The sequence below is a fragment of the Gopherus evgoodei genome, chromosome 10, assembly GCF_007399415.2.
Source record: "Gopherus evgoodei ecotype Sinaloan lineage chromosome 10, rGopEvg1_v1.p, whole genome shotgun sequence".
Taxonomy (NCBI): domain Eukaryota; kingdom Metazoa; phylum Chordata; order Testudines; family Testudinidae; genus Gopherus; species Gopherus evgoodei.
The window spans coordinates 19,638,108-19,657,466 of record NC_044331.1 but is presented as its reverse complement, the minus strand read 5'-3'; the positions used below and the strand labels follow the sequence as shown (position 1 = coordinate 19,657,466).

General features: G+C 40.0%; 1 protein-coding gene across 6 annotated transcripts in view; it reads left to right on the top strand.

The window, feature by feature from the left end:
* The window catches only part of TRPM7 (transient receptor potential cation channel subfamily M member 7), a 125,314-nt gene that overhangs the window by 92,425 nt on the left and 13,530 nt on the right, over positions 1-19,359 (top strand). For all 6 annotated transcript variants that reach the window (XR_004002444.1, XR_004002445.1, XM_030578849.1 and 3 more), the window contains exons 28-39: positions 3,646-3,705; positions 6,810-6,906; positions 7,575-7,645; positions 8,612-8,649; positions 9,884-9,909; positions 10,489-10,539; positions 10,634-10,699; positions 11,394-11,677; positions 12,003-12,085; positions 14,884-15,089; positions 15,726-15,777; positions 15,866-15,972. Coding sequence is in view for 4 of the 6 variants with exons in the window: in XM_030578849.1 (XP_030434709.1) it covers positions 3,646-3,705; positions 6,810-6,906; positions 7,575-7,645; positions 8,612-8,649; positions 9,884-9,909; positions 10,489-10,539; positions 10,634-10,699; positions 11,394-11,677; positions 12,003-12,085; positions 14,884-15,089; positions 15,726-15,777; positions 15,866-15,972 (1,141 nt within the window). In the remaining 2 variants the exon portion in view is untranslated. The remainder of the gene's footprint in view (positions 1-3,645; positions 3,706-6,809; positions 6,907-7,574; positions 7,646-8,611; positions 8,650-9,883; positions 9,910-10,488; positions 10,540-10,633; positions 10,700-11,393; positions 11,678-12,002; positions 12,086-14,883; positions 15,090-15,725; positions 15,778-15,865; positions 15,973-19,359) is intronic.

The following is a 19,359-nucleotide window of genomic DNA, read 5'->3' as shown; positions in this document are numbered from 1 at the left end:
GGCTTATCACACAATACCGTCTGGCCAGGCATCTGCTGAACGCAGTTATCACCATCCCCCAGGAGGTATTGGAATCCCTCCGGTGATGGCTAGACCAGTCCATAGTGTGTGCGGGGTCCCGTTTCATCCACCCCAACCCTCGGTATCCCTAACAACGGATGCCTCAGACCTGGGCGGGGGGGGCCCACCTCGGAACCCTGAGGACGCGGGGCCAGTGGTCTCCTCAGGAAATGGCCCTCCACATCAACATACGGGAGTTGAGAGCGGTCCGCCTTGCTTGCCAAGCGTTCTCCCATCAGCTTCAAGGTCGCTGTGTCTCGGTATTCACCGACAACATGACGACCATGTACTATATCAACAAGCAGGGCGGCACGAGATCCTCTCCCCTATGTCAGGAGGCAATGCGGCTCTGGGACTTTTGTATAGCCCACTCCATTCACCTCATGGCTTCCTTTCTCCCCGGAGTACGGAACACGCTGGCAGACCGTCTGAGCAGATCCTTCCTTTCGCACGAATGGTCCCTTCGCCCAGACGTTGCCCTCTCGCTCTTCCAGAGGTGGGGTTGTCCCCGGCTGGACCTCTTCGCGTCCAGAGAGAACAGGAAATGCCAGATGTTCCGCTCTTTTCAAGGGCAGGAACCAGGGTCGGTAGCAGATGCCTTCCTTATCCCGTGGACGACACACCTGCTCTATGCGTTCCCTCCATTCCCGCTTATCCACAAGGTCCTTCTGAAGGTGCGCAGGGACAGGGCCCACTTGATTATGATAGCTCCAGCGTGTCCCAGACAACATCGGTATCCGATGTTGCTGGACCTGTCTCTGGCCAACCCAGTCCCCTTGCCCCTTTACCTGGACCTGATCACCCAGGACCACGGCAGGCTCCGTCACCCGGACCTCCAGTCTCTACACCTCACGGCGTGGCTCCTGAGTGGCTGACCTGGTCGGAACTACAGTGCTCTACCCCTGTACGTCAAGTACTACTGGGCAGCAGGAAACCTTCCACTAGAGCGACGTACTTGGCCAAGTGGAAGCGTTTCTCTTGTTGGTGCACGGAGAGGGGTTCCCTCCCTATGGAGGTTTCTATCGCCAGTATTCTCGATTACATCTGGTCCCTCAAGCAGCAGGGCCTGGCGATATCGTCCCTTCGAGTTCACCTGGCGGCTATCTCCACCTTTCATCCGGGGGGAGATGGCCGTTCGGTTTTCTCTCACCCTACGGTGACTAGATTCCTGAAAGGACTGGAACGTCTCTACCCCCAGGTTCGACCCCCTGCCCCTACCTGGGATCTCAACCTGGTTCTGACTCGGCTCATGGGCCCTCCATTTGAGCCATTAGCAACTTGCTCCCTGCTCTCTCTCTCCTGGAAGACTGCTTTCCTGGTGGCCATCATCTCAGCCAGATGGGTGTCAGAACTCCGGGCCCTCACGGTAGATCCCCCGTATATGGTCTTCCATAAAGACAAGGTGCAGCTGAGGCCACACCCTGCCTTCCTCCATAAGGTGGTCTCAGCCTTTCATGTCAACCAGGAGATCTTTCTCCCCGTCTTTTTCCCAAAGCCCCATTCGTCCCGCAGGGAGCAACAACTCCACTCGCTTGATGTCCGCCAGGCACTCGCGTTTTATGTGGAGAGGACCAAACCGTTCCGCAAATCCCCCCAGCTCTTCGTGGCAGTAGCAGACCGAATCAAAGGACTACCCATTTCCTCACAGAGGATCTCCTCATGGGTGACGTCCTGTATCAGGACCTGTTATGACTTGGCTCACACTCCTACGGGCCATGTGACTGCGCACTCCACCAGGGCACGAGCATCATCGATGGCGTTCCTCGCCCGCATGCCCATCCACTAGATTTGTAGGGCGGAGACCTGGTCCTCCATTCACACCTTCGCTTCCCATTATGCCCTGGTCCAGCAGTCCAGAGATGACGTGGCCTTTGGCTCTGCAGTGCTCCATGCCGCAACTTCTCACTCTGACCCCACCGCCTACGTAAGGCTTGGGATTCACCTAACTGGAATGGATATGAGCAATCACTCGAAGAAGAAAAGACGGTTACTCACCTTTGTAACTGTTGTTCTTCAAGATGTGTTGCTCATATCCATTCCACACCCGCCCTCTTTCCCCAATGTCGGAGTAGCCGGCAAGAAGGAACTGAGGAGCGGGTGGGCCGGCAGGGGTATATATCGAGCGCCATGGCGGCGCCACTCTAGGGGGCGACCTGCCGGCCCACTGGAGTTGCTAGGGTAAAAAGTCTTCCGACGAACGTGCACGCGCGGCGCGCACACCTAACTGGAATGGATATGAGCAACACATCTCGAAGAACAACAGTTACGAAGGTGAGTAACCGTCTTTTCTTACCCCTGTATAATACAGGCCATACACTCTAGGGTTTGTTTTGGGGAAGTTACATCTTTTAGAAAAACATCTAATCTTGATTTATTACATTATCAACATTGCTATAAAATGAAACATTACCAATTTGAAATTCATAATTTAAAAGCAAATTGCAGTATTTAAGATTGAAGATTTGTCTTCGTGTCTTACTACTTATAAAATAAGACGACATAGTGTAATTCACTTCCTCTGTCAGACAGTTTCTTTTAAAATTGTTCACACCTAATTCCAAAGAGAAAATCTTACTTCTGAATTAACTTCAAGATTAGATAGTTATCTGTGACCAACCTTGTGATGGACTCTTGCTTTTAGAGCGTGAATAGGTGATGTACTTTGCACTGAGCTAGCCAAGAGTATTACTAAAAAATTGCACTGAATGCTGATACAAAGTATGCATCTGTTTATGGTACTGGAAATGTCCACTTTAAATAATTAAGACTCAAGACGTATCGTATATAGTCGTTCATTAGCCCATTCATTTATAAGCTGACCCCCCAAGATGGTTAGGTAAAAATAGCAAAAACTGTATGACCCTTTCATAAGTCGACCCTATATTTCAGGGGTTGACAAACTTTGACTCCCAGCCCATCAGGGTAAGCCACTAGCGGGCCTGGATGTTTTGTTTACCTGGAGCATTCACAGGCATGGAACCCATCAGCTCCCAGTGGCCATGGTTTGCCTTTCCCAACGCCAGTTCCTGCAGCTCCCATTGGCTGGGAACGGCAAACAGCGGCCACAAGGAGCTGAGGGTCTCCATGCCTGCAGATGCTCTAGATAAACAAAACGATAATGTATTAGATATTCAATGATTCCATAGAGTTTAAAATCATCATCAAATTTCAGTTTAGACCCATTTATAAGCTTACCCCCGCTCTTTGATGTGTCACTTTTTTACCAAAAATATTTGGCTTATGAACGATTATATACGGTAACTTGAATTTCCACTTAAAGTAAGAGGTGGATATGAGAGGGATATCTTAATCTACAGCTACTGTAATGTGGAAGATCCAGCTTGCTCATTGTAGCAGAGAGAGAATAGGGTACCACTTCCAGTTATGTCAACGGCTTCTCAAATAGATGAGGTGAGGCTTTAGATATATAGTTGTGAGAATTCCAGTTTAGTGTACATTCATAACACTTGGAGAAAAGTGGAGTTCTGAAAGAGTTTTTTTCCGAAGCGCTCAGTTAATACAATATGTGACCTTGAAGACTTATAATTTGTGTAACTCAATCCATTATTTCACTTTCTTTCACAGGAGCAACAAGAGGACTTTAAGAAAGCTATTCTGGAGGGCATGGAGTTGACCAAACATGAGGTATATGGGAAGCATTTGATTTTGTTACAGTTGAGGAACCATTGCATCTAGCTCGGTGCTCTCATTCATGCAGGAGTTCTAAAATGAAGTATGAGAGAACCTCAAGAATCCCTTGTGTGAAGAGGAAAACTTTGGAGATAGTGGAGGTTACCCCAAAGAGCAGAAACATGTTGATATTTATCTGAGTGAATCACTTTTTTTTGATTTGCATGTCCGTAGACTCACTCCCTGCAACTGCTAGTAGCAGTTGCACTACAGTTAAGGTTGAATTTCTTCCCATTATAACTCCATTCTGAACACTCCCACTTCCTTTCCCTTTTCCTCCCCCCTAAAAAAACCCCAAATCCTTACACCCCTTCAGATAGGAGTCTGATCTATGACCAACCGAGAAGTTCCTCACCAAATTTGAAGTTAATCTGACAAACTGTTCATAAATTGTTATGCCCTTTAAAAAAAAATTTAATCAAAATTAGCAAATTCTTCTAATTATTGTTTGCCATATACACGCAAAAAATCTGAAAGGATATAAAATTAATATCAGATTTTACTGGCCAGGGCCAAATCTCAGGCAAGCTAATTAAAAGTTAATGTTTAATTGCAAGTAGGATGTTAGGTGCCTGACACTCCTGACCCTTAGATTGTTTTCAGGAGGGAATCCTTTCTCTTAAAGGCTTTACTTTTGTTGGGAGCATTGGAGAATTTTAGCTGGCCCAGCAATCTAGCAAGTTTTGTAAAGCTGGGAGCTAACAGGTCCTCTGCAGTACTAGAGGTACTTGAGCACCACAGGTGATTGGATATGTACAACTTCTATCTTCTATGCCTGCAGTAGTGGGCATATTGAATAACAGAGGCTGCCTGGAAATAGATAACAGATTCTGTATAAGTGCATAGAGCAGATTCATCTGTGGGCACATGCTGCTTCTTCACCTTTGGAGGCGCCAAAGTCAGCTCAGCATATCTGGCTGGAACACTCTAGCTGCAAGTCTCTAGGGACCAATGTTCCCTCTAATTTTTCCCATGCATGTATGGAATGAGTTTTGTTATGTGCATCAATATGGAGGTGATGTGTGGCGGGGATGGGGCCGAGGGATTCAAAGTGTAGAAGGTGGCTCAGGTTTGTGGTGCGGGCGGGTGAGGGCTCTGGGCTGGTGGTGCGGCCTTGGGGGTGGGGCCAAGGATGAGGGGTTCAAGGTGCGGGAGGGGGCTCGAGGGTGGGGCTGAGGGTTGGAGTGCAAGGAGGGAGGACTCCAGCTGGGAGTGCGGGCTCTGGGCTGGGGCCAGGGATGAGGAGCTCCTGGACTTGGGGGAGAGGTGAGCATCTGTGTGGCCCTTGAATTTAGCTAAGGACACCTGTTTTCTGGAATCAAACACCACTGAACAACCTCTTGACATTGACAGCTCTGAGCTTTTCTAATATCAGTAGAGTCAGGACATGTACAATGACTGCCTTTTTAAGCATACCAGCATTTTCAGGACACTTAAAATAGTTACCCTTTGCTTGACTGGGAGTTGGGTTCCTACTTCTAATGTAAGCACTGCAAAGCCATGGCTGCAAGACACCAAATGATATAATGATGATAGTAATTGAAGCCTATATACCACAATGAGACTGGAGCTATGGATGACACTAACTTCCTTCTCTGAGTGCATGCATAAAATTTCTGTTTAGGAATATGAAAGAAATCGTCTTTGTCAAGCCAGCCTTAGCTGTAGAACTGGTTTTAAAAAGCCTTACAACTTCCCAACAGTCATAGGCCTGAAAAATCACAGTCTTTCAATTTCTATGCCTCTGCTCTTTAGAATCATGGATCTGTGGATTTTATTCAAGTAATCTTTGGCTTTCACTTGGCTGGTAGTGTGCTCTAGATCTGAAATGCATGAATATATGAGTATATTCTGTGATTAGGTTGTATCTCTAATTTTTGCTAGAAAAACAAAACTTTCAGTTGAGTATTGTTTTGAGGGCTGGCTGTGGCTCTGCATGTGTTCAGAAAGTATTTAATTGTCTGTAAAACCTACCACCTGCACAAACTGAGGATGAACTTACTCCCTCCGTAGGCCATGATGCTGCAAAGATGTAATGTGAATAGTGGCACTGCTCACATCCTTAAGATGAAGCACAAGACTTTAGTCTTTGCTGGAGAAGGTATTTAAACAGTTGGATTGATCAATGCCAAGCTATCTAGTAATCAACCCAAATAAATGTCTCCACTTTGGTCTATTAAGAGCCAGTGTGGGTATTCTTTTTCATTCCATTTTGGCTTTGTTTAAGCCTGTAGACATTAACCCTCTCTTTGCTTGTTACTGGGCAATCAAATGTGTTGAACATAGGCAGCCTCTATATTGTCATATTAGAGAAGTAGTGTTAAGATTTTCTAGCTTTCCAGAAAAGATAACTTAGAATATTTAAATGACTTATTGATGTCTTTGAATATTAGCTTCAATTTGTAACACTGAATTATACAATAGGAGCTAATAATTCACTTTTCACATATGGCTACAGTATATTTACAATAGTGAAATATCAGTGTCAGTATATTTTTCTTTACTAGTATGTATTCAGAATCTGGGGTAATAAATCCTAAATTCATATTTCCTTTCAAAATTTAACCTGGTTTAATTTTACAGATCTTTAGAGTTAGAATTTGAAAAATACAATGCTAATTAACTTATAAATTGTACCATAATTAAATTATACTTGAATAGTCTATTAATATTACCATATATGTACAGATATGAGTAGCAGAACTTAGTGTTTCTAAAGGTGTGAGATGTTTAATACATTGTTCAGTTATCTTTGTTTACTGTATTTCTCCTCAAACATATATCTAGTTTTTATTACTTACTCTAAAATTATTAGAATCAAGATAGCTGTAAGTAGGTGTTCATCTTTAAAATTTGTACTGAATTGACGAGAAAGTATTTGTGAATTTAGCAAGCTGTAAAGGTACCCTTAAAATGTATTTATGCTGTAAATTTGAAAGATAGTACTAGAGAGAGAGATAACAGTTATATGCTGAACACTGAGCAGATTGCCAAACTTCAAGAGGGGAAAAGTACTTCAGGAATGATGACTCATAACAATCTATGTGTTTATAATACAGACTGGTCTTCAAGCTGATGGCAACCTAAGACAGGTTAACTCTTGTGATGGATTTACAGAATATCACAAAAACTCTTTGGCAGTTCATTCAGAACAATGTAAGTGTGCTAATTTTTCTGGAAGTCCAATGTTATCTCTGAATTTTATAAATTATGCATAATCATTATTTCAAAGAGTGCATCAACATAAAAATCAAACTTGTCTCTGAATATACATTTAACCTGCTATTACCTGAAACACCAGAGTACTCTTAACTGAGAATAGGGAAGAATCTTCTGTATATTCTAAAGGTTTTTAATTTTGTGCATTTGTTTGGTCAGTTGTACTGTTTTTTCCAAGATAGTTCCCCTGTTCGTGTGCTTTTTCACATAGTTACACAAAGGAGAGAATCAAATTTCTTATAAAAAATGGAAAATGTTACTTTAAAATGACAAAAATTACAGGAAGATATAGATGTTACTACTTGAAACTAATAATTCATCTATTTACAAATGACTAGATTTAAACATGAGGGTGTTTCCTTTTAGACTTACTTTACATATGCGTTTCAAACCTTTTTTTTTTTTCTTTTTTTTTTTTGTCCTTTTGGAAGACATGCCTGGTAACACACAGAAAATTTTTGTGAGTGTTTAAATTCTTTTATTAGGGTTTAGATTAAATGGCTCAGTAGCTCACTTTGTTAGGAAAGATTTAAGGCATCCTCTATTTTGGTAAACACATACTTGTCTGATTCTCTTGTAAGATTGTCAATTCATTTCTTTTCTAGTTCACAACAAAAGTAGAAGAGCATCAGCTGAAGATACTCAGCAAGTAGACTCTAAGGCTGCATTGCTTACGGTTTGTATACTCCAGTTGACAGTTTTATCAAATTTCTCAAAGAATTTCTGTAAAATTATAACTAAAATAAAACATTTTATTAAGATAAAGTTCAATCCTTACTTCATATGTAGACCAATTGACATCCAGTTGTGGTATTCACTGTGAACTTGCTTGCCTAGTTAAAATAAGGAAATGTACTTCTATGAAACTGGTATCTGTCTGTCTGCTGAGGAAATTATGCTCAGTAAGAGATCCAGTGAAGGATTTCAAAGTGGGCTTTTGATCGACAGCAAAAGGAAAGGAATCCAGATCTGACTGTGTCCATCATTGCCCCAATCTCTTGACACATGCTCCCTGCAGAACTAGAATCCCCACTGATACTCAACCGTTGGTCAGAAATTATCATGGGAATGCTGGGAACATATGACTGTTATGAAATCAGTATGAAGGTAAAACAAGATGATGTACAGAGAGAGAAAAATAGATGGGCTATATAGAAAGAGTAAAGCTCAGTTTGGGGTGTTCTCCAGTAGGTTCAGGAGGAAACAGCAGAGGTCCTGTTTTGAGTGGGAGGAAGGATAAGGAGTTGAAGATTATTGTATTTGTCTTCAGTATAGTTCTGTGAGGATAAGCATTAACTTGTGTTGCTTTACTGTTTTTATAAATAATGTTCTCAGGAGTAAAAGGGTTTAAATAATCCACTAAATAATCATAATGGATATAATCACCTTTTCTACTGTGTTAATCACTTATTTGTTCTTGTATATCTTAATATATTATTCTTTCAGTATGTTATGATGTCCTTCCACTATATTTGAATCTTTCACTTCAGCTACTTTATCAATACAGTCCTGAGAAATACTGCTAGTAGTACCTTTTATTTTCATCTCTTAACATAGACTATACAAAGAGGTTAAGTAAACTCATTCTGCTTTCAGTATTGGGGAAAAATACTTGTGATTTTTTTCTCTTTTTGATTTAAAGGATTGGTTACAAGGTAGACCTTCAAGTAGCAATCAAATGTAAGTTTTCTAATCAATAATGGTAGAATTGTCCAAATATTTTCTGATGCACTGTTATCTATCTTTAGGGCTTTGGTTTTTAATTTTGGCATTTAAGTTATTATGGCAGTGGTTCTGAAACATTCTAGTTGACTTAAAAATTAATATGAGAGCATGAATCTCTGAAGTGTAATCTCTAAAAACTAGAAAATGGTAGGCATTTTAAAAATCAAAGGGAGTACTGAAATACCATATTGTAAATAGTCAACTATTCTGCACTGGATCAAGTCTTACAATAGTCTTGCATTAATGCCTTTTTAATTTTTTATGCCACTGGAGAGCAGCTCCTTTCAACTCAATGAGCAATAATTAAACAAAATAAAGTGAAAAAGCGAGTAAATTATGTTTTCATTAAACTGTTTACAAGCATGATTTGTTTTATTTGAGTGACTGGTATCCATGTAAGTTAAATAAAAGATCTGTCCTGTGGCCTTTTTTCCTAATAAATGACTAATTTTATTCATTGAAATGCATTGACAAGTTCCATTTAAGTAAATGGAGCCACACATGCACATCTGAGGGTAGAATGTGCGCCTAAATGAAATGGTCTAATTTAGAGAGACAGGGTGTGTGGTAACATCTTTTATTGGACCAGCTTCTATTGGTGAGAGAGACAAGCTTTCAAGTCACATCTCTGTCTCTCTCTAATATCCTGGAACTGAAAGGGCTACAACTACACTGCATATATGGTCTAATCTGACACTAGTTAGTGAATGTGGTTTTAAACTATATATTTTTAGCTTTCTGTGTCCTTAACCTACCTTTCATTGTGAATCCTTCCCTTAAACTACACAGTTATTACATTAATTAGTAATTGATCCCATTTAGTTAACTGTCTAATAAAGCCATAGATTTAATAATCTGATGATTGAAATAGAAACTGAACAAGTAGTTTTCAATATAACACCTCTGTGGGATTTAGCTCTTGAAATGAAAAGTTGATATGCTGTCAGACACGAGGAGTTTATAGTAAGGCTTTGGCAACATACAAATACCTAGTGTGTGTGTGTGTTTTAATAATTAAGAAACTTTCTACTGTCCTTGAAAAGTAGAGTAAAGTAATAAAACAATAATGTGAGCTCCACAAAGTGACTCTAAGCTACTGTGTCAAAATCATAAAGGATTAAAAAAAAGTGGCTATCTTACAAGTGACATCTAATACTTTTGTGTGTCACACTCTTTCTCTCTTTGACAGGCCTTCTGAAGAAGATACCTTGAATGGTAAGCTTTTTTGCCTTTATGCAAACAAGCAGAGGAACATTTTCAACAAACACAACACATGTACCACATATTCTAATATGAGAATATATTTAACATTTGGTAGCAGAAAGGAATTACAAGATGATAGGATATGGAAATGAATGAAGGTGAAAACCAAACGAAAAGTGACTTTTATTTTAGTGTTAGGAAAAAAAAGTAGGTTATGGATTTTGAAAGCAGTAATTAATGAGAGAATTATTTCTTGTTTTCTGCATGTGGAATGTGTGCTTTTTTTTTTTTTTTGAAAGTGTTAAATAGTTATCCTCAGTCGTAGACATAAGTGACTAACACAGTCCATAACTGTCATAAGGTTTAAAAAAATCATTCATATTGCACATACAGGCTTCATAATTTATCAGATATTCAGGAACTAAATGTAATAGCTGAGATTTGCAAAGCAAACTTTTTTTTAAGTTCAATATTCGCTTTGAGAACATAGGAAGCAAAAAGGAGAAGAAATGCACTCTTTGCATGTATGAAGATTTTAACACACATGCTCATGCAGTATACAGTATCTCTTATCTTTCCTGACATTTGTAGGTATTGCTTCTCCTTTCAAACCGAGCATGGACACCACTTACTACTACTCAGGTCAGTATGATAAAACGAATAGTTCAAGTTTAAAAATTCACATTTCTTTTTATGAGGTCTGAGAGTTCATGATTTCTATAACTTTCCTCTACAGCTGTGGAAAGGAATAACTTGATGAGATTATCACAGAGCATTCCATTCACTCCTGTGCCTCCAAGAGGTAAGAAGCTTAATCTTTTTAACTGGAGCAGGTGGAAGAGAGGTCAGAATGAGGTTTTAATATTGGTTCATTAAGAACTCTGGCAAACTTTAAAAAATTGCTTAATTGTTTTTAATACAGAATGGGCAGACCAAACTTGATCAACCATTTTGGCAGCATCTCAAAAATAGATTACAGGACAATAAATAGAAGTCTAGTATCAGTATCTTACAAGACACTCACAAAATGCAGACTTCAATTATCATAGAATATTATGATGTCACATCTTTACTAATGCAGCTTGTTTGTGTAAAGGAGACTATGATTTAATTCTAGTAGTCTTCAGAGTTATAAAACTTTTCTGAAAAGCATTATGTAAATTGTGTGGAAAAGCTCTTCATACTGACACTTTTTTTTCTGCTTTGTTATGCTTATTTTATAAGGTTTCCATCATTGTGGTAACTAGGCGTGCTTTGCTTGATTTAAACTGAATGATTAATAATTCCAATAAGAGAAGCAAAAACATTATGGTTCCCTGCTGGTTTAAGAAAAAGATTAGAGAGGGTTCTTCCAATCTGTTATGAGCTCCAAATTGCATTAGCAATTTAACATCTTGATTTATCCATGTCTAAAACATATTTAAGTATTTGCAGCCTTGTTAGTATTTCTTTTCAGAGTTTATTACAATTAACATTTCTGTACTGTGATGTTACAGGTGAGCCAGTCACTGTGTATCGCCTTGAAGAAAGTTCTCCCAACATCTTGAACAACAGCATGTCTTCCTGGTCACAGCTAGGACTCTGTGCTAAAATTGAATTTTTAAGTAAAGAGGAGATGGGAGGTGGATTACGTCGAGCCGTTAAAGTAGCATGCACGTGGTCAGAATATGATATCCTGAAATCAGGACATCTTTATATCATCAAATCTTTTCTTCCTGAAGTTGTGAATACTTGGTCAAGCATTTACAACGAGGAGACAGTGTTGCACCTCTGTTTGAGAGTAAGTTTTATTCTTGACTATTATTAGACATTGACAGGCAAAAATATTAAATACATTTTCAGTAACTAGTATACAACAAAGTTTTGATGCTTCTAATGTTCTACACAAATCAAAGGCCAATTGAAATATTTCTTGTTCAATAGATTTTTATTTTGTGTCAAATAATTCAGTCTCTTGACACAGAAGGAATTAAAACAGTTGTATAGTTGTACACAACTTCTGACTGGGAGTAAAAGGATAGACATTAACCTTCTTGCTGATATTTTATTCCCCAAATTTTCCCCATTATTTAATACAGTACTGAAGTATGGGCTTTCAATTGTAGGAAATTCAACAGCAGAGGGCAGCACAGAAGCTCACGTTTGCTTTCAATCAAATGAAGCCTAAATCCATTCCATATTCTCCAAGGTAAAGGTGTTAAATTATTCATGACACTGCAAACTTTCTACTAGCCAAGTATACTTTTATGCATATTACTATTTGAAAAAAATGTGTCCTCGGATTCAGTACACTTTTGCAAAAACACTGTTTAAGAAGTGTCAACAAAGCCCAAAGCCCAAGATTTGGTGGTGATGGGGGACTTCAACTATCCAGATATATGTTGGGAAAATAACACTGCGGGGCACAGACTATCCAATAAGTTCCTGGACTGCATTGCAGACAACTTTTTATTTCAGAAAGTTGAAAAAGCTACTAGGGGGGAAGAAGCTGTTCTAGACTTGATTTTAACAAATAGGGAGGAACTTGTTGAGAATTTGAAAGTAGAAGGAAGCTTGGGTGAAAGTGATCATGAAATCATAGAATTTGCAATTCTAAGGAAGGGTAGAAGGGAGTACAGCAGAATAGAGACAATGGATTTCAGGAAGGCGGATTTTGGTAAGCTCAGAGAGCTGATAGGTAAAGTCCCATGGGAATTAAGACTGAGGGGAAAAACAACTGAGGAAAGTTGGCAGTTTTTCAAAGGGACGCTATTAAGGGCCCAAAAGCAAGTTATTCCGATGGTTAGGAAAGATAATGTGGCAAAAGACCACCTTGGCTTACCCTTGAGATCTTACGTGACCTACAAAATAAAAAGGCGTCATATAAAAAATGGAAACTAGGTCAGATCACGAAGGATGAATATAGGCAAATAACACAGGAATGCAGAGGCAAGATTAGAAAAGCAAAGGCACAAAATGAACTCAAACTAGCTATGGGAATAAAGGGAAACAAGAAGACTTTTTATCAATACATTAGAAGCAAGAGGAAGACTAAGGACAGGGTAGGTCCACTGCTCAATGAGGAGGGGGAAACAGTAACGGGAGACTTGGAAATGGCAGAGATGCTTAATGACTTCTTTGTTTCGGTCTTCACTGAGAAGTCTGAAGGAATGTCTAGTATAGTGAATGCTTACGGGAAGAGGGTAGGTTTAGAAGAGAAAATAAGAAAAGAGCAAGTAAAAAATCACTTAGAAAAGTTAGATGCCTGCAAGTCACCAGGGCCTGATGAAATGCATCCTAGAATACTCAAGGAGTTAATAGAAGAGGTATCTGAGCCTCTAGCTATTATCTTTGGGAAATCATGGGAGACGGGGGAGATTCCAGAAGACTGGAAGGGGGCAAATATAGTGCCCATCTATAAAAAGGGAAATAAAAACAACCCAGGAAACTACAGACCAGTTAGTTTAACTTCTGTGCCAGGGAAGATAATGGAGCAGGTAATCAAAGAAATCATCTGCAAACACTTGGAAGGTGGTAAGGTGATAGGGAATAGCCAGCATGGATTTGTAAAGAACAAATCATGTCAAACTAATCTGATAGCGTTCTTTGATAGGATAATGAGCCTTGTGGATAAGGGAGAAGCGGTGGATGTGATATACCTAGACTTTAGTAAGGCATTTGATACAGTCTCGCATGATATTCTTATAGATAAACTAGGAAAGTACAATTTAGATGGGGCTACTATATAAGGTGGGTGCATAACTGGCTGGATAACCGTACTCAGAGAGTAGTTGTTAATGGCTCCCAATCCTGCTGGAAAGGAATAACAAGTGGGGTTCCGCAGGGGTCTGTTTTGGGACCGGTTCTGTTCAATATCTTCATCAACGATTTAGATGTTGGCATAGAAAGTACGCTTATTAAGTTTGCGGACGATACCAAACTGGGAGGGATTACAACTGCTTTGGAGGACAGGGTCAAAATTCAAAATGATCTGGACAAATTGGAGAAATGGTCTGAGATAAACAGGATGAAGTTCAATAAAGATAAATGCAAAATGCTCCACCTAGAAAGGAACAATCAGTTTCACACATACAGAATGGGAAGAGACTGTCTAGGAAGGAGTATGGCAGAAAGAGATCTAGGGGTCATAGTAGACCACAAGCTTAATATGAGTCAACAGTGTGATACTGTTGCAAAAAAAGCAAACATGATTCTGGGATGCATTAACAGGTGTGTTGTAAACAAGACACGAGAAGTCATTCTTCCGCTTTACTCTGCGCTGGTTAGGCCTCAACTGGAGTATTGTGTCCAGTTCTGGGCACCGCATTTCAAGAAAGATGTGGAGAAATTGGAGAGGGTCCAGAGAAGAGCAACAAGAATGATGAAAGGTCTTGAGAACATGACCTATGAAGGAAGGCTGAAGGCATTAGGTTTGTTTAGTTTGGAAAAGAGAAGACTGAGAGGGGACCTGATAGCAGTTTTCAGGTATCTAAAAGGGTGTCGTCAGGAGGAGGGAGAAAACTTGTTCACCTTAGCCTCCAATGATAGAACAAGAAGCAATGGGCTTAAACTGCAGCAAGGGAGATTTAGGTTGGACATTAGGAAAAAGTTCCTAACTGTCAGGGTAGTTAAACACTGGAATAAATTGCCTAGGGAGGTTGTGGAATCTCCATCTCTGGAGATATTTAAGAGTAGGTTAGATAAATGTCTATTAGGGATGGTCTAGACAGTATTTGGTCCTGCCATGAGGGCAGGGGACTGGACTCGATGACCTCTCGAGGTCCCTTCCAGTCCTAGAGTCTATGAGTCTATGTAAACCTTCTGCCACTGCTTTCGGGAAGAATATTTCCTGTTGGTACTTACCAAGGACTAGACTGAACTTGTATTTTATAACCTAGCCAGATATAAAAATAATTTTGTCAAACCAAAAGATTTATCAGGCAGCAACTGCATAATTACCTTATCTTATTGATTTTGGTAATATTTATGAAATATATTCTTTATAAGGTTCCTGGAAGTTTTCCTGTTATATTGCCACTCAGCTGGACAGTGGTTTGCAGTTGAGGAGTGCATGACTGGAGAATTTAGAAAATACAACAATAACAACGGTGATGAAATAATTCCAACTAACATGCTAGAAGAGGTCATGCTAGCATTCAGCCACTGGACTTATGAATATACAAGAGGAGAGTTGCTGGTACTTGACCTGCAAGGTAACATACTTATTTTGAAACTGGGATTAAGGGCAGTTCTCTTTACGTTCTCTTTACCATAGCACCTTAATGAATGATTGTGAATAGTGTTCATAGCGTTACATAATATTTTTGGTCCACTTTACTTGAATGAGCAGTGGGTTTAGTTGATATACCATTACAATACTATAGAAAAAACTTAGGACAAAAGTTGAATTCTTATTTTCTTTCTTAAAGTGTGCACAATAAAAAAGGTTAACATTTATGTGTTGGCATCTTCAGTCCATATCTGTAGTATCTTAATTTATCCTCAAGTGTCCATCAGACATGGAAACACTCACAGCTAAGATGTAGGAATCTTATTCTCTCTGGGAAAAATTCACCAGGCAAAATTCACCTTGAGTAGTGGGCTTGCAATGCTGTTCAGGAACCACTTAAGCTTTAAAAATAGGGCTTGAATGGGATTTAAGTGGTGCATAGAGCTTGGGTGGGAGCCATCTGTACAGGAGTGTATATCATCTCATAAATTTTGACTTTCTACCTTGATTTATGTTCTTGATGACAAATTTGGAAATCCTTACTGCTGAGGGATTCTGGTTTACAGTATTAATCTATTAATATACTGTATCCAATTTAACTCTTGTATTTTGTGTGAAGGTGTAGGTGAAAATTTGACAGATCCGTCTGTGATAAAAGCTGGAGAAAAAAGGTAAGATTAATGGGTTTTGTTATGAAACTGGTATTTAATGTTTGACTTGGATGAATACATACGTGCTTATGTATGCTCTGTTTTAAAGGTCTTATGATATGGTGTTTGGTCCTGCCAACTTAGGAGAAGATGCAATCAAAAACTTCAGAGCTAAGCACCATTGCAATTCTTGCTGCAGGAAACTTAAACTTCCTGGTACGTGGGGATTTTTTGTGGGTTTTTTTGTTTGGTTAGTTGTTTTTACCCTTACTATTCATTTAAATTGTGTGTAGCTATGTCACAAGTTGAAAATTTTAAAAATTAAAGAATATGGAAAATAGTAACGTTAATTCTAGCATTTCACCATAATAATCTTGTAATGTAGGTTTGTGTGTGTGTTATTTTCTAGTGGACCAAATTCTTCAAGCATGTGCCAGTGCATGGATCCCAATGTAGGTGTGAATGCACCTCATGAGCACTAGAGTGAATTTTTTTGAATAGCGGTTTCTAAGGGTCCTTATGTTCCCATTCAAGGGCATAAAGGCTCGGGCAGCCTGGACCCTCAGTTATCTCTTGCCACTCATGGCAGAGAGGTGGAACACAGCGAATGTCCAACCCACTCTGTTCAGAGACCCTAAACCGGTTCTTTTTCAAGCTATTTGATGATGATCAGGGGTCCTAGAAATCCTTTTGCCATGGAAAAATGCAGAAAAATACAGAATTTGCATTTTTACAGAGAATCTTTAGTTTTTACATTTTTTGAAAAAATAAAAACACATTAACTATTAAGAAGGCTAAGATTTTGTCCCAGATATTTTTAGTAAAAGTCACGGACAGGTCACAGGCAAAAAAGAAAAAATTCACAGAAGCTGTGACCTGTCCGTGACTTTTACTAACAATATCCCTGACAAAATCAGAATCTGTGGGTCCCCACACCGCCTGCAGCTCTGGGGGTCCCCCATTGCCCACGGGGGCTGGAAGCTGCATGGTACCCCTGCCACTTCCAGCTCTGGGGGCTCTCAGGGGTTCTGTCACCTGTGGCAGTTGGGACCTCAGGGGGTTCCCCCCAATGCCCACAGAGGCTTTGGGGTTCCTTTGGTGGCTGAGGGCTATGGGGTTCTCTGCCACCAGCGGCAGATGATAGGTCTCAGGGTTCCCGCAGCGGCCGGGAGCTGCAGTGTACCCCAGCACCCACGGCGGCCAGGAGCTGCGGCTGCAAAAAATAAAATCCCTGCAGTCTGCATGGAAACTTCTTAAAGACACCATAATAGAGGCTCAACTTGCATACCCAAAATTAAAAAATGTTGTAAAAGAACCAAAAAAGTGCCACCGTGGCTAAACAACAAAGCACTGAGAGGCAGAAAAGCATCCTTTAAAAGTGAACGTTAAATCCTAGTGAGGAAACTAGAAAGGAGCATAAACTCTGGCAAATGAAATGTAAAAATATTATTAGGAAGGCCAAGAAAAAATTTGAACAACAACTAGCCAAAGACTCAACAAATTTTTTGCTATTGCTTTTTAAGTATGTCAGAAGCAGGAAACCTGCTAAACAACAAGTGGGGCCACTGGATGATTGAGATGCTAAAGGAGAACTCGAGGACAATAAGGTCATTGTGGAGAAACCAAATGAATTGTTTGCATCAGTCTTCATGGCTGAGGATGTGAGGGAGATTCCCAAACCTGAGCCATTCTTTTTAGGTGACAAATCTGAGTAACTGTCTTAGATTGAGGTGTCATTAGAAGAGGTTTTCGAATAAATTGATAAACTAAATAGCAGTAAGTCACGAGGACCAGATGGTATTCACTCAAGAGTTCTGAAGGAACTCAAATGTGAACTGGCAGAACTACTAACTGTAGTCCATAACCTATCATTTAAATCAGCTTCTATACCAATTGACTGGAGGATAGCTAATGAGACCCAATTTTCAAAAAGGGCTCCAGAGATGATCCCGGCAATTGCAAGCCAATAAGCCTGACTTCAGTACCAGGCAAAATGGTTGAAACTATAGTAAAGAACAAAACTGTCAGACATAGAGATGAACATAATTTGTTGGGGAAGAGTCAATATGGTTTTTATAAAGGGAAATCATGCCTCGCTGATCTACAAGAATTCTTTGAGGGGGTCAACAAGCTTGTGGACAAGGGGGATCCAGGGGTATAGTGCACTTAGAGTTTTTAGAAAGCCTTTGAAAAGTTCCCTCACTAAAGGCTCTTAAGCAAGATAAGCTGTCATGAGATAACAGGGAAGGTCCTCTTACGGGTTGGTAACTGGTTAAAATATAGGAAACAAAGGGTAGGAATAAATGGTCAGATTTCAGAATGGAGAGCGGTAAATAGTTGTCCCCCAGGGGTCTGTACTAGGCCAAGTCCTATTCAACATATTCATAAATTATCTGGAAAAAGGGGTAAACAGTAAGGTGGCAAAATTTGCAGATGATACAAAACTGCTCAAGCTTCCAGGCAGATGCGAAGAGCTACAAAAGGATCTCTCAAAACTGGGCAATAAAATGGCAGATGAAACTCAGTGTTGATAAATGCAAAGTAATTCACATTGGAAAACATATTCCCAACTATACGTATAAAATGGTGGGATCTAAATTAGCTGTTACCACTCAAGACAGAGATCTTGGAGTCGTGGATAGTTCTCTGAAAACATCCACTCAATGTGCAGCGGCAGTCAAAAAAGCGAACAGAATATTGGGAATCATTAAGAAAGAGGTAGATAATAAGACAAAATCTGTCATATAGGCTCTATATAAATCCATGGTACGCCCACATCTTGAATACTGCTTGCAGATGTGGTTACTCCGTCTCAAAAAAGATATATTGGAATTAGAAAAGGTTCAGAAAAGGGCAACAAAAATTATTAGGGGTATGGAACAGCTTCCATATGAGGAGAGATTACTAAAACTGGGACTTTTCAGATTGGGAAAGAGATGACTAAGGGCAGATATGTTCGAGGTTTATAAAATCATGACCAATGTGGAGAAAATAAATAAGGACGTGTTATTTACTCATAACACAAGAACTAGGTGTGAAATTAATAGGCAGCAGATTTAAAACAAACACAAGGAAGTATTTTTTTCACACAGCACACAGTCACCCTGTGGAATTCCTTGCCAGAGGGTGTTATGAAAGCCAAGACTATAACAGGGTTCAAAAAAGAACTAGATAAATTCATGGAGGAAAGATCCATCAATGGGACAGGGATGGTGTCCCTAGCCTGCGTTTACAAGAAGCTGGGAATGAGTGACGGGGATGGATCACTTGATGATTACCTGTTCTGTTCATTCCCTCTGGGGTACCTGGCATTGGCCACTGTTGGAAGACAGGATACTGGGCTCGATGGATCTTTGGTCTGACCCAATATGGCCGTTCTTATGTACTCCGCAGCTCCCTGCCCACACAGATGGCAGGGGACCCTGCAACTCCCAACCACTGGAGGCTGAAGTCACCGTGGTCTCTGGAAGTCACAGATTCCGTGACATCCACGACTTCCATGATCAGATATTAACCTTAACTAGATTTTGGTGAAAGTACCAGTGTTACTTATTCGGTGTGTGCAACCTTCTCCTCTTGTGGTTTATTTTTGAATGTGCTTTA